Below are 15,329 nucleotides of genomic sequence, written 5' to 3'. Positions count from 1 at the left end.
CAGCACATGTGTTTGATGTAGTAGCCCTTGACTCTTCCCTGGTTTGCCTTTTTCTCATACATGTACAGGGTGATTTGCTGAAGCCGCACATTGCCAAGCTGATTCCCCTGCTTTTGGAAGGCCTGACGGAGCTGGAGCCCAAGGTAAAGGGGATGTTCTGTACATGATGTGAAGCACAAAGTTTTTTAATTACATGTGGATGGTGTTGTCGTCTGTGTACTAGATATGTCTTGTTTGACACCAGCTGATATAGATGATGGATTACCGGTACATTGTCTTTGTTAGCATTGGAATCAACAGTGAAAAGTCTTTGAAATACAACATGTGTGCCAACGTGGTCTTTACTGTACAGTAAAACCTGTGACTAACGACCACCCCTTGGGGCCAGAGAAAGCGGTCTTTAGTGGCAGGTGGTCCTTAGTTAGAGGTTTGCACCGCACAACCATAATTATATGAATGTGAGACCATCCGTGCCTGGCAAAGTGTAGTACCGGGGCTGGTCACTAGTCACGGTGGTCTTTAGTTACAGATTTTACTGTAGTTGTGAGTATACCGATTTTCACACTGTGACAAATTGATATAGCCCTTGACTCTTCTCTGGTTTGCCTTTTATGGCCCATGGAGGGTGTCGGGTTATCCATGGGTGCAATGTCCCATGGATAACCCGACCCTGTTCCATGGATGACCTGACTTATGAGTGCGTTGACTCGTGGCCACCCAACACATCTGGCCCTGTCTCAATTCAGGTCTAATCTAGCGCCTTGTCTGATGCTACCATGTTACATGCTCTGTGCTTTCTCTGACGAACACAGGTGCTAAGCTACGTGGCCCTGCATGTCGGAGCAGAGAACGAGGAAATGCAAGATAAGGTATATCGCATAACTCCTTTAGTCACACATCTGTTTAATGGACACTCGTATTCATACTCTTTGCTTCATTTTCTTACACCGAGCTAGCATATATGACTGTGTGGTGGCCTTTTGTAGTGTTAACTTTCCTTGGCGATATCAGGAGCGCGGCGAAGGAGAGGTGACGTAATTATAATCATATTGCAGGAATTGCAGGAATTATGTGTGAATGTGTGTGTGTGTTTGTGTGTGTGTGTGTGTGTGTGTGTGTGTGTGTGTGTGTGTGTGTGTGTGTGCGCGCACACGTGCACGTGTACATGCATTTGTATGTGCGTGGTTGCACACCTATGCGTGTGCGCGTCTTTCCCATGCCTGCTGCAGTTGGATACAGCACGGATTTCAGCATTCAAGGGCTCACCACTGATGGATGTTGCAAACCAGGTATGGCCAGTAGTGAAGACTGAGAAGAACAGTGATTTCTTGCAAGTGATGAGCAGATGGGCATTCGTATGGAATTTGTCCGTTAATTCAAATGTCTTGGTGCGCATGTATGTGTGTGTGTGTTTGTGCGTGTGTGCATGCTTGTGCATGTGTGTGCATGTGTGTGTGTGTATGTGTGTTTGTTTGTTTGTTCATGTATGTGCACGGAAATTCAAAATGTGCAATATGGTTTCCAGTGTTTGTACCATATCGACAAGACTGTGTTGGACGGCCTTATCCCAGCGCTTGTCATCGTCCTGAAATCTGGTGTTGGCCTCAGTACGAAAGTAAGTCCTTGAGTCTTTATTGTCATGCAGTCATGTGTGTTCACCCTACCTACGGTGAACAGGCTTTGGAGGAGATTTTCCCAGCTCTTCTGGTAGTCATGTTCCTGTGCCACAGCACCTCTCTTGTTGTCTTCATGGCAAATACGACAATCCATTACATGGCCATCGTAACCCCACATCTTTCCAGCATGATGGCCAATGAAGGCTCCCAACACCAACTGGACTGTTCATGGCACGACCTCTACTCACCTCTGTTCTGAGACAGTGTTTGTACAGGACGGGGTGGGGTAGCACCTGCGTTGGATGCATTCCGCACTCTACTCTTGTATGTTCCCTGCCAGTGGCTGTATTCCAGTCCAAGCCATCTCGGCAAATTCTCTACACCAACATGAGCTAGTGAGCAACTAACTTAGCTTCTTCACATAATTCGAAGGCCGCTGAAGACATTTAACCTGAAGGAAGTTCAAAAAAATTAAATTGAGATGAAACGCGTGACCTCGACTCCTCCGAAAGCGATGATTAATCATGACATCGCTCTACGCCGCAAATGCGAGCATATTCTGAAGTCGCTTTTAAACTTTCTGGCCACTGTTAGTGTGATTGTGCCAATTTCATGCATATCTTCGCTCACACCTGAACTTCATGGAAACTAAAGTGCACTCTGGATGACAAGATCCCGTACGTTTCTTGTTGCTTTCCCCCAGGCTGGCTGTGCTCAGTTTATTGTGTCGCTATGCAACCGCTGTGGTGACGACATCACACCCTATGCTGGTGAGTCATCTATTTACCTATGACATCATCATAGCAAGTGCTATAGTCGAATGCCGTCTTTCATTCTATGACATCGTAGCAAGGGCTATAGTCGAATGTCGTCTTTCAACACTGGCTATGCATTTCTCAGCAGTGCTGCGGCCGTTGTGTTGTGCTCCTGAAGCCGACGAATGCCGGACAGACCCTGTCCTGCATTTGAGCAGCATAGGGTGGTGGTGTTAATTGTACAGTTCAGCACACAAATACTGACCCACGATCGGGCATGTGAAAACTGTTGTTATTGGTGAGTTGCCGTTATTCGCAAGGTTGAACGTACGCTGTGCGATGATTTCTAGGTGGTCTGAAGATATTGTCGTCCTTCTCAAGTTATTGTTGTATCCAAGGTTGTTTTTCATGAAGTTACTGTACAGTGAAACCTGTCTAAGGCGACTGCCCAAGGAACCTTCAAAACGTGGTCTCTGTTACCAGGTGGTCTCCGTATCCAGGGTCATTTGACTGGAAATAACATCCCTTGGTCCTGGTTTCAGTGGTCTTCTAGGACAGGTGGTCGCCTTATCCCAGTGGTCGCCTTGACAGGTTTTACTGTATATTGTGTTACACCATCCAAGTGCGTCTTTTTTTTTAAATGTTTCATTTTACGTGTAGACAACAACGTTACCTAGCTCAATGGGTATGATGGGGCGATATGTTGTTCGTCTTTCATCTGTAACTTTATTTGTATGTGGGTATACTGTTGATCTTTCAGGCAAGCTGTTGGCAGCGCTGCTTCATGGTCTTGCTTCACGGAGCTCTGGCGTCCGCCGTAGCTATGCGACATGTACTGGACATGTTGTCAAGGTAAGCTTGGCATCTCTTTCTGTCCCTTTCATTTGCTTCTCTTTAAATATATGTATCTGTGCATTTGTCAACACGACCACCACCACAAACAATAACGATAACAATAACAACGACGACGACGACGCCACCAACAGCGACAACGACTATGGCAGTAGTAGCACCAGCAGCACCAGCAACAAACAGATGCCAGCATACACAGATACACATGCTCTTTCTTCTTCTTTGTGTGTGTGTGTGTGTGCAGGGGCGTCGCACACGGTACGGTCACTACGGTATTGACCGTACCACTATTTGCCCCAAGTACTCCGTGAATCAATAAAATGCACTGATTTGGGCTCTAAATTTCCAAATTTTTCTGCTCAGCCACGCCTCCCTCACGAGTAAATTGTACTTCAGATGGCTGACCGTACCACACTAAATTACCTTCCGACGCCCCTGGTGTGTGTATGCATGCGTGTCTGTCTGTCTGTCTGTCTGTCTGTCTGTCTGTCTGTCTGTCTGTCTGTCTGTCTGTGCCGGTGTGACGGTGTATCTGTGTTTTTTCTGTACCCGTATGTAGAATGCCAAGGAGAGCAGCGTTGCAAAGCTAGTTGAAAAGATCACAGCCTGGTATATAGAGAAAGATGGTAGGTTGTGTCTTGATCCAGCATCATCATGGCCCAAGCCTTGCCGGGGGTGCTAACTTGCAGAGACGCTTCATTTCCTGTGCGACAAACACCTCGTGAATACCAGAGTTGACACACAGACACACACATGCACGTGTACACGTACACGTACGCACCCCCCCCCCCCCCCCCACACACACACGCATGCACGCACACATGCATGCATGCACGCATGCACACACACACACACACACACACACACACACACACACACACACACACACACACACACACATGCACACGAATACACGCACACATACACGCCTGTGTAAAGTTCCGCGAACCCGGCCTATCTCAGTTTCCTACATCGCATGTCATCATCACTAGCCTTGGGTAACACTCAGTGGGAATTCTTGTGTTTTTCTTCTATTTTGCTTACGTACCATCCAGAGGAAGAGCTACAAATCTCTGCTGCTCTAGCACTGCATGCCATGAGTCGTCATTCTCCGGATGTGGTCCAACGGCACTCCTCTGCCATTCTGCCTCTCGTGTTCCTTGCCATGCATGCCAAGACCAAGCCACCCTCAACTCAAGGTTAGACTGGCTAGTAGTCCTTCTGGATAGCAGAGAGAAGGTGTGTGTGTGTGGTGTGTGCGTGTGCGTGTGTGTGTGCATGTGTGTGTGTGTGTGTGTGTGTGTGTGTGTGTGTGTGTGTGTGTGTGTGTGTGTGTGTGTGTGTGTGTGTGTGTGTGTGTGTGTGTGTGTGTGGTGTGTGTGTGCCCCATCTCCCGGAAGAGCCAAGTTTGAAAGTTTGAATGTGTGTGTGTGTGCACGTGCGTGCACACGTGTGTGCGTGTGTGTGTGTGTGTGTGCATGTGCGCGTACGTGTGTGTGTCCACACGCGTGTGTTCTTGTGTATATCCCCTCACCCGGGTAGACCCACATGGCCAGTTTTGGCCATGAACAAGTACAACAAAATATGTGTATGTGCGTGGGCATACGAATGACGTCATGCGCGTGCTTGCATTTGTGTGCACAGTAACCATGAGTTTGCATGCTCTCAGTGAAATAGCTTGAACCAACGACTCAACTCCATATCTGCTGGGGGTTTGCGTTTTCCTTTTTTTCAGATGAGCAGAACTCGCTGGACACGGTTGCACTGTGGAAGGAGATCTGGCAAGAGAACACACCCGGTTAGTAGTAGTAGTGCACCCTACAGCACTGGCAAGGTCTAATGTCTAATTTGATCCTAGTTCAAAGTATGACTACTTCAACTCCATGGCTGTGCGGCGGGAGCCGGAGATCCACACATGCATGTTGTGTGCGGAAACGGCCGATTACAGAGCCTGTGTGATCGGAGTACAATGTATCGCCGTACTCTCCAACCTAGAACATTCAACTTAATACCTCCAGGACTAACTTTGCATGTTCTGAAAAGAGAATGAGAGGAGCCAATTGCACTGCATTACAGAGATTAGCAGTAGTGGGCTTCGTATGTAAAATAGCTTTAGCCCACTGATGACTGCATTTTCGCTTGTTTGTGTGTGTGTGTGTGTGTGTGTGTGTGTGTGCGTGCGTGCATGCGTGCGTGCATGTGTGTGTGCGTGCGTGCGTGCGTGCGTGTGTGTGTGTGTGTCTGTGTGTGTGTCTGTGTGTGTGTGTCTGTGTGTGTGTGTGTGTGTGTGTGTGTGTGTGTGTGTGTGTGTGTGTGTGTGTGTGTGTGTGTGTGTGTGTGTGTGTGTGTGTGTGTGTGTGTCACTGTGCAGTTCATTTGAATCGCTTATTGTGTTGTTTGCTGTGTTGTTTGCTGTGTGTGATGATGGTACAGGTACTGAAGGTGGTGTGCGTGTCAATCACAGCGAGATCATGCCTATGCTTATTGATGTGTTGAACACATCGTCATCGTGGGATCTGAAGCGTCAGTCTGCAGCTGCAATGTCAACGGTGGCCACCAAGCTAGGTGAGCGACTACTGTGTCTGTGTGTGTATGCGTGCGTGCATGTGTGTGTGCGTGCATGTGTGTGTGTGTGCGTGCGTGCGCATGCGTCTAGGAAGGGGCTATCTTGGTGGGGAAGTGGAGCTGCTCGGCAGCTCCTGCTAACATCACAGGCGGCATAGCTGGGAGTGGCTTGCAGTAGTCAATAGTCAACGCCTGAGACTTGGATGGCTTGGATGGCTCAAACATGACTTTCCAGTGTGCGCCCCAGTCAGAAGCGCTGTTCATGACGCCTTGGCGCTGCAGTGTTGAATCGGCTCAAACTGCACCTTCTGTTGTGTGCCCCGGTCATCCAGTGAGCGCTGGAGTTCAGCCATGGCAGGAGTAGTCGATTCACGTGACCGCAATGCTGGTCAGAGTCATGTCATCAGCATGGACGCCAATCTCAGTTCCGCCGCAGAGAGAGATGTGCCTGCGTCGTTCATATGCATGAGAAATAGCGTCGTCCCCAGGATGCCCTGAGGGACTCCACCTGTGATCGTAAATGGAGATGATAGCTGGATACAGTGCATTGTTAGCATTGAGTGCACTTTCTTCTTTTGAATACTGCACATGTGTACTCACATTCATTCATTTTCTCCCTCCCTCTCTCTCTCTCTCTCTCTCTCTCTCTCTCTCTCTCTCTCTCTCTCTCTCTCTCTCTCTCTCTCTCTCTCTCTCTCTCTCTCTCTCTCTCTCTCTCTCTCTCTCTCTCTCTCTCTCTCTCTCTCTCTCTCTCTCTCTTTCTCTCCCACTTTTAAAGGGGAAGTTCACCCTAAAATGAAAACTTCACAACCTGTAGCGAAAAATGCACTGATTCCAATGGTGAAGGTCCGAGGTTGATCGGAGCAGCCGTTCCTGAGTTATACCAGCTTGAAGTTTGCACTAAATTTGGTGACATCATGATGACGTCATTAACTGGCCCAGACCAGGCCGGATTTATGACGTCAGAGAGATAGACTTTGTATGGGAGTAGATGGGGAAAAACCAATTTCTTTCTTGTTTCTCTGCAACAATGAATTTCATACTAGATTTTTTTCCAGTTGGGATACCGGTAGGGTGTCATGTGTCCCATACCGAAGTTTGAAAAAGATCCGACTTCTCTGGGGCGATGGAGAGCCAAAATACTGAAATTTCCCCATCTACTCCCATACAAAGTCTATCTCTCTGACGTCATAAATCCGGCCTGGTCTGGGCCAGTTAATGACGTCATAATGATGTCATCAAATTTAGTGCAAACTTCAAGCTCGTATAACTCGGGAACGGCTGCTCTGATCAACCTGGGACCTTCACCATTGGAATCGGTGCATTTTTCGCTACAGGTTGTGAAGTTTTCATTTTAGGGTGAACTTCCCCTTTAACGTCACTTTGCTCTTTGTACCTGTGTTGTGTGTAGGGACTGGCCTTACTGATGCAACAAGGGACAATCTCATGCTATCATTGATCTCGGCACTCGACACACACATGTGGAAAGGAAGGGTACGCTACCACACTGCTCTGTGCCATGGATATTTCTAGAGTGTGTTTAATATGACTATCTGTTTGAGTGGAGTGAGGAATGAGGAGGATGCTTTTCGACGTGTCACTTTGCTGTAGGCGTGGATATAACCAATCAGCCTGCTCCTACTCTAGTAGGGTGTAGATGTTGGCGTTCAACACGCATGTGTTTGTGCATGTGTGCATGCGTGTCTTTATGTATCTCCAGCACGCTGTGTATCAAGCTGCAACGGATCTTCTGTGCGTTCCTCTCTCGGAAGAGTAAGACTCAAAGATGTGTACTGATTGATGCTCGCTGACCGGTTATTGTGCACCAGGGGTGGATCCAGGAGGGGGGGGGGGGGGGGGGGCTAAATTCCGGAAATGTACTGCTAGAAACCATATGCATGTACGTGTACATGTATCAGCTATTGAGTTTTGGCTAAACTGGAACCCCTGTAGAGATCGCTGGATCCGCCGCTGTGCACACACGGGAAATAGTACAATCATGTAGTGTGCTCGCGGTGCTTTGCTCACTACCCTCTTGCCTGCGCATTGGAGAGCTGCAGTCGTTGATACAGTATCCCGGTGGCTGATTTGGCATATTGCGCTACGCTCACGCTGTGTTTGTCCCGGTGGCCTGGGATATGGTACTGTCTGTAAATTTGAGATATCTGCTCCTCCGAATCACTTCGGGCACATACCGATGGGGCGAAACCACAGTGCAGCAAGTAGTCGTATTTATTCATTTATTATTGACACTCAATCTCCCAACAGCTTCTAGTAGCTGCTTCAACCTTGTTTGAGATTGTTACGTTTGCCCTGTTGATGTACACAGGCTTGTATGTTCACGAGTGTTAGGAGTACCTGATGCTTGTTCCGTGCCCTTGCTGTTAAAAAGTAACATCATTTCTCCTGTTGCTTGTGGACTTGGTTTCTGCAGGAGTAAAACACCGGCCAGAATGGAAACAGTGGGCAAGGTATGTTAAGAGAGAAGCCAGTGGTGGTCACATGCTATCTCTTTTTCTTTCCCCCGTTCTCTCCCTCTCCCTCTTTTCTTCTCCTTCTCTCCTAACCACTTCTCCTTCTTTCTCCTTCTTTCTCACTCCTTTTTCTCGCTCCTCCTTCGTTCTCCCTCTTTCTTCCACTCAGTGTGTGATAATGTAGCAGTTGCTCACCAAAAACAAATTTACATCACTCCCACTTCATTGAGCTTGTAGTTTCGTGCCTTCCGCTGAAAGTTAGCTTCACCGGGTGTTAATTCTTCCATTTGAATTCGGAGCTGTCTTGGCTCATAAGAAAGTGGCTGCTCCAAATGTCAGAGCTGGCGCTTCCCTGACGACTGACTTGACACATAGTTCATCTCTTGGCTCAGTCTCTACTACCGAGTTTGGAATTTGAAGTTTCTTATTCTGGTGTTTTGACACCTCCCTTGTTGTTCTTGCAGTTATTGGATTCCATGCTGGCGCAGTGCAAGAAGAAACGCTATAAGAGAGAAGCTGTGCAGTGCTGTGGGCAAATCCTGTCGGTCGTGTCGCTCGATCGACGGTCGACTGTTAGCAGCATTGTCGCCCCCATCATCGAACAGGTGCGTGTGTCACTGCTTGTGTATGTTTGGGGAAGGGGGCATGTTTATTTGGAGCTTGTGTGGGCTGTTGTTTATGAATCCCTGCACTGGTCAAATTTAACTACATCGCCAGTAGTGAGGGTACCACTCATTCAATTCCTTTTTCAATACGAGTGCTTCTTCTTCCAAGTATAAGACACCGCCTCTGTACATGTACAAACATTATTTTAATTTCATGCTGCAACGCACAGGACGCAACAAACAGCGACTCCGACGACGGTGCAACGACTTCGGAACGAGAGAGCCAGCGAGAGCAACTGCGCTCTGCGGCCTTCACCCTGGCTGGGCAAGCGTGGCCCAAGGGCTTCACAACGATTGGTAAGACGGTGTGCGGCTTGAGCTTGTAGTTAGTGTGGGTCATATATGGCTGTACAGTGGTACTGTTTAAACGAAAGTCCAGTGAAACGAAAATAATTATTTGTAATCCTAACTCAGAGTTTCATTCTTTTAAAAGCAATCATCAGGATCAGGAGACTGAAGCTATTTTGCAGGATAACGCGGTCTTATTCACTACAGGGAGTGGATGTTGGTCTTGCATCGAACACTCCGACCAGTTGTCAAGGTTCTTCTGTTGGTACTGTTTCTCTTAAGTTCCTCTTAATTCATTGCCCAGTCAGTGCATAGTACAGTTGTATAGCTATCTAGAGGATCATGCATACAGAGAGGGTACGGCTTAGAGACCTACGTATGCATGTGCACATCTGACATGTCACAGAGTGGTTGCATGGGCATTGGTTTGCTATGATGGTGAATTAGACGTACACAAATATGCCCTGGTGTATTTCAACTGTGAGTTTCTAGAAGTAATGTGTCACATTTGATATGTGGGTGGGTATACCGTTATTAGATTGGAGTGCGGCAAGGGAGCTGCATTCACATCGATGTCTGCTTGTTTGCTTGTGCGAAATCTGGCAGATGAAGGCAGCAAGGACATCATGGAGCGTGCTATTGCAAGTTTGGAGATGTCGCCATGGCGCGTGCGAGTGGCCATCCTGAACACTGTCTCTGAATTCTGTAGCAGGTAGGTCTCAAGCAACACGCACAGGTGCTACTTTCAGGCTTCCATGCAATGGCATTAGTAACACATGGTTGTTGCATTCAGGTTTCCATGCAATGACACAGTAAGTAATGCGAGTGAAATTCTATTAATTCACTCACAATAAACCCAGACTAGGACTTCTAGTTGTCCAGATAATACAGAAAAATATGGGTGCTTGGCAACACTCTCCAAGGACAATACAGACCTCTACTTTACCGAGGAACATGTGAAGGCAGGTTACTTGGATAGTGTTTTGAAGGTTGTTTTAAAAACTAGCATTTTGTTTCCAGTAGTACATGTACGAGCGTATGCTGCATCCAACCCGCCCTGCACTGCACATACTCCTTTCACTGGATTTATTTCATTTGACTTTGCTGCGCAGGTGCAGTGTGTCTAGCCTGGCCGGCACGGACAAGCCAGTGGTGATGGCCCTCGGCTTGAAGATGCTAGAGACGGTGTGTAAGCACATCACCGACGCCAAGTTCACTGCCGTCCAGTCGGCCTCCATCAAGGCTGTCGACCAGATTCTGCAAATGTCAGCAACCGGTATGTGAGGCTTGTAACGTGCAGAGATACTCGTGTGTTGTGCTCAGTCGCCTGCCTGTCAAACTTCTCTTGTCCATTTCCAATACATGTACACCGGAGTGTAGAGCAATCCCACGCACACCCCTACACATGCCCTTGTGCCTGTGACTTTGTGTGTGTGTGTGTGTGTGTGTGTGTGTGTGTGTGTGTGTGCGTGTGTGCGTGTGCGTGTGTGCGTGTGCGTGTGTATGTATGCATTTTTTATTTGAATTTGCAAGTACCCATGGGCTACAAGCCCAATTACATGGAAGCCAATGTGAAAATGGAGTTAAATATAGGGGTTAGATGTCTCTGTCAGGAGAGAGTGGTGGTACAGACCTGGGTCGGTCTGTCGGTCTGTACTCTGTAGGTCTGGCCATGTTCAGTGACGCTACTTGCTGGCGTGCCCTTTGGATTTGCTGCCATTTGGCGCATCCTGTGTATCCGGACTGGCACAGACAGTGTATCCGGACTGGCACAGACAGTGTATCCGGACTGGCACAGACAGTGTATCCGGACTGGCACAGACAGTGTATCCGGACTGGCACAGACAGTGTATCCGGACTGGCACAGACAGTGTATCCGGACTGGCACAGACACACGCCTGAGCACCACAAGTATTGTATAAGCAGGAACACTTAGTCGGCGAATGGTTTCGTCCAACTCCAAAGGATGTGTGTGTGTGTGTGTGTGTGTGTACGTGTGTGTGTGTGTGTGTGTGTGTGTGTGTGTGTGTGTGTGTGTGTGTGTGTGCGTGTGTGCGTGCGTGTGTGTGCTTGCTGTGTTCTTGCAGGAGAGTTTGGCTTGCTGAGCGACACGGGGATCAAGCAGCGTCTCCACCAGCAGATCATGGCACTGCTGACACTGCGATCAGCGTCCGTACTGCATCCACGCTGCAAGGACATTCTTCAGAAGTACTTCAGCTAGTCAGCCTGCAAGGTATCGTCGTGTTCCTTAGGCAGTGCACTATTGTTGTTATTACAGGCATCACATGGTATCTAAGCTCTCTCCTATGTCTCCTCTGCCCGGTGACAATCTACTGCAGGTCATGCATAATAACATGTATGGTCATGTAGCTGTACTTGCTGCCATGCATTGTGCATTATGCTAGCACAGTGCTCAATAGACCATGGACTGTGAGGACATAGGTGCAGTGATGTCATCGGCATGATGTCATAGGTAGGATGATGTCATGCACATGGTGTCATCCCACTTGCTGAGTGGCAATGCGAACTGCATCACAAGCGGTGGTGACGTACTCTGGCCTTGCTGAGAGCTCTCCGTCCACTCAGAACACGCTCTATGCTTGGAGTCTATGCAGGTAGATCATTATCTGAGATGTGTTATACGGAATGGCATCGCAAACACTGGATACAAGACGTACACAGTGATTTCATTCACATAAACATGAAAGGCATACAAACACCATGAAATACCCTCTACCCTGAATTATAGAAAATACCGTGTCCGCAGCGGTCTTCCCAAAACACACCACCCACTGTCTGTATATTCTTTTTGGCTGCTGGTTCAGCTGTCACTGAATACTCTCTCGCCTTCAATTATTCAATGTTCTTACAATATACTTTTTTTTACCATCAACAGTGAATAAACACACACAGTCATGCAACTGCACTACCTTTCACATGCTGTTACTTCCGTTTGCGTTGCATCGCCCTACTGCCGTTGTTCATAATTTAAAAAAAAATGTCACTACTCAAATCCTTGTCGTGTGGCATGTAAACAATGCTGATATATTCAAGCACCAGCAGGACGTTTGTTTGGTTTCACTGCAAAGTTGGCCAATGGCTATGTAATGCTATGTCTTTCATACTTTAGCTTTCGTTACATCTTTGCCTTTGTGGACTGCTGTGCAACTTCATTTTGCACGTCGCTCTCATTCCTTTCTCCCCAACACGTGTTCGGCTTACATGCACTTCAGCTATACATTTATACCAAGAGCACATACCCCAAGATTTTAGCCGCTGTGTACACTGCTGTCCCCGCAGAATTTCAAGTTGACGTCGTAAAATTGTTATGATGCAATGCTCCTGTCTTCATGGGGGATTTACAACGTTTGTATTAATAACCGCGTGGGGATTTCCACCACATGTCCAGAATACGTTTGATAATATACGTGGTACAGCGCGCATCGCACCATAAAAATGGTAAATACTTGGCCTTGTCACCACACACACACTACTCTGGGCACTTCAGCGTGGCGCTACTTTATTCATGAGGTCGGATTTCTCTGGCCATAACTGTAGATCTCCTCCACGGTCAGAGAAATCCAGCCTTTCTCTGAGACCTGTGCCATCTAGACACTGTACATACTGAGTCACAGGTGCACCTCCAGTAGGGCATCTAGTCACATAGCAAAGAAGGCATGCGGAAATGCACCAGTGGTTGGATGTCAGCATGGGCAGCACCGAGGCTGGAAGTGACCAACATCACTGCCCAATATCAGAATGTCAAGACAGTGAGAGACACTGTGTGAAATCCAAGGCTCATGTTGTGTGCTGTGTGAAATCCGTCAGTGTCTGCTGAAAGTGATGTGCTAGATGTTATCGAACTACCGGTACATGTACTTCGTGATAATTATTATTATGCAGGGAATTTTCTAGAACCGCCCCAACCGGTTTTCGACCGGTTGAAATTGTTGGCGACCGGTTGAAAAAATACAAATCAGTTCCAACCGCCCGTACTTTTCTGTGGGTGAATGGAGCTGCTTATATCTTTGCTACACTCCAGCACCAAGAAATCTGTTAAATTGCTGTCGAGTGCCATATTTGGGTTGTATTTTGAAAACAATTCCGGGGGGACCCCCCCCCCCCCCCACTCTTCATTGGACCGTAACCGGTTGGAAATTCGTCCTAGAATATACCCTGTTATGCTGTTGATTTTCCTCCTTGGTGCTGCTGCTACCCCTTCCATGTCGCCAGCCGAACCTTTCAAGTGCAAACTGCAGTTGGGCTCGGATTCAGTGAACCTATCCCCGTTCCCGAGGACAACGTGATACACGCTTGCACCCTAGTGCGGCTGCACTGTCCAGTGTTGATCCACTCACTTCTCCTTCTCCAAATCAGTCCTTCCCCAGTCCTGCTCTCTTTCCTCTTTCTCTCGCATACATTGTACACTGTACACTGTACAGCGGGTCTTTCCCTGTCCTCGTTGTCTTCATGGGTACAGCCTGGCAATTCTTCACTGCATTTTTTTAAATTATTTTCACTGCATTTATCGCACTTCCCACAGTTCTGTACTCCCATTAAAAATTTACAGCCCATCCCTACAAGGTACTAGGTGCATCGCTAATATAAGTATATAAGTAAATGTGGTGCCGAGACCTTCGATTGAGCTCAACAGGTCCCCCCCCCCCCCCTGGAGTTTCGGGCCACTCTGTACTGCTGGATATGTGCTTCTACGCCCAAGGAGCTCTGAAGGAATGCTACTGATTGAGGTGGCACCACACACACTCACACAGTGAATACAACTGTGTGTGCACTCATATCACACTCATATCACACTCATATCACACTCATATCACACTCATATCACAATCATATCACAATCATAGGAACAATTTAAGGCAAGGCAATACGCTTACAGACATAACGCTTACGCAGCACCTTATTCGGACAATCACTGTCTTCACGTCGCCTACTCAATTGCAAAACGGGTTTTCGTCAATAGTAATGTTCATTTCCTGTCAAGTATCCCATTCGCCTGCCGGGCCCACCTGGAATCCCTACTGCACTGGAACTTTATAATGGAATCATCATTAGAATGTATTATGATACACACGTCTCGAGATGTTTTCGAAAGTATAGGGTTATTATATTTTAGAAGGTGTGGCAGTCCCATGAATGGCTGGCCAGCTCTCTGTCTGGCTCGCTTTACTGGATTCTACTATTTCTAGACTGTATTCTTCAGGCTCACTTCAGGCTCGACTCGCATTGCAAACTTCTGTTGTTATTGTGTTTCCAACTTACTAACTACCAGGGAGTCGTACTCAAACTAGGGAGGTGACACGGCACAGAAATTCGTGTCACAGGGGTTGACTCGCACCCTTGACCCCTCGTTGTTATTTTTGGAATAGTTCAGTCCAGTCCAGTCCGAAAGGTCATACTTGGATCGACTCGCCTTCTGTACTTCACCTCCAAGCGTGCAACGCGAGACCCGCAAAGTATGATTTTTCTGTGGGGAACGATTTTGCCATTGATCAAGTTTTTATTGGAGTGCTCAGGCATACTACGATTGCTGAGACGTCCCGAGCACGCTTGTTCAGGTTCTCTATCTTTGACGAGCCGGTCCTACAGCCCCCTACATTGTATCTAACGACGTAGGAGCTGACAATGTAAGAGGATTTCCCTGGAAATAATGATGATGGTGGTGTGACTGCTGCAGGAAAAATGCTGGCTGTTTATGACAGTATGACTAGATGTACAATGTAGCTCTCTTGTATGGTACTTAACCCCTGCTATAAATGTGTTGTTTAGGAAGACTGGTGTATTGTGCAAGTCATAAAGAAGAAATGGGGCAGATACACGACTTACAATTTTCAAAAACCAGCTTCGTGCTATGTGCAATTTGGGTCAATTTTTAGTATTCGGATTAACCTAGGATACGACTCTGAACAGTTCTGAACAGTTACCGTAACACTACACGCCGTCTCATAACTGCTGCTGTTGCCATCACTGCTATCAATTAGTTCGGACATGGCAGGAGGTAAACAAATTGCTGGTAGTCTTTCAAAGAATACTGGCGAGTGATGGGCTGTAAACGAAATGTGCTGCCTCATTAATTTCAAAAACTAGACACCCATG

The 15,329-nt window shown here is 47.4% G+C and overlaps 1 protein-coding gene across 2 annotated transcripts in view; it reads left to right on the top strand.

The window, feature by feature from the left end:
* LOC135818938 (proteasome adapter and scaffold protein ECM29-like) overlaps positions 1–12,626 on the top strand; it is a 54,374-nt gene extending 41,748 nt beyond the window's left edge. For both annotated transcript variants that reach the window (XM_065332121.1, XM_065332117.1), the window contains exons 41-58: positions 69–143; positions 813–869; positions 1,230–1,289; positions 1,526–1,615; positions 2,320–2,386; positions 3,132–3,223; positions 3,783–3,849; positions 4,279–4,422; positions 4,959–5,021; positions 5,657–5,788; positions 7,200–7,282; positions 7,509–7,561; positions 8,223–8,259; positions 8,727–8,867; positions 9,098–9,224; positions 9,822–9,927; positions 10,328–10,491; positions 11,303–12,626. In XM_065332121.1, coding sequence (XP_065188193.1) covers positions 69–143; positions 813–869; positions 1,230–1,289; positions 1,526–1,615; positions 2,320–2,386; positions 3,132–3,223; positions 3,783–3,849; positions 4,279–4,422; positions 4,959–5,021; positions 5,657–5,788; positions 7,200–7,282; positions 7,509–7,561; positions 8,223–8,259; positions 8,727–8,867; positions 9,098–9,224; positions 9,822–9,927; positions 10,328–10,491; positions 11,303–11,436 — 1,692 coding nt within the window. In that variant the 3' untranslated portion in view covers positions 11,437–12,626. The remainder of the gene's footprint in view (positions 1–68; positions 144–812; positions 870–1,229; positions 1,290–1,525; positions 1,616–2,319; positions 2,387–3,131; positions 3,224–3,782; positions 3,850–4,278; positions 4,423–4,958; positions 5,022–5,656; positions 5,789–7,199; positions 7,283–7,508; positions 7,562–8,222; positions 8,260–8,726; positions 8,868–9,097; positions 9,225–9,821; positions 9,928–10,327; positions 10,492–11,302) is intronic.
* The last annotated feature ends 2,703 nt before the right edge of the window (positions 12,627–15,329 follow it).

The sequence above is a fragment of the Sycon ciliatum genome, chromosome 1 (genome assembly GCF_964019385.1).
Source record: "Sycon ciliatum chromosome 1, ocSycCili1.1, whole genome shotgun sequence".
Classification (NCBI taxonomy): Eukaryota; Metazoa; Porifera; class Calcarea; order Leucosolenida; family Sycettidae; genus Sycon; species Sycon ciliatum.
The sequence above is the reverse complement of the archived record's forward strand: the minus strand, read 5'-3'. Positions and strand labels throughout refer to the sequence as shown.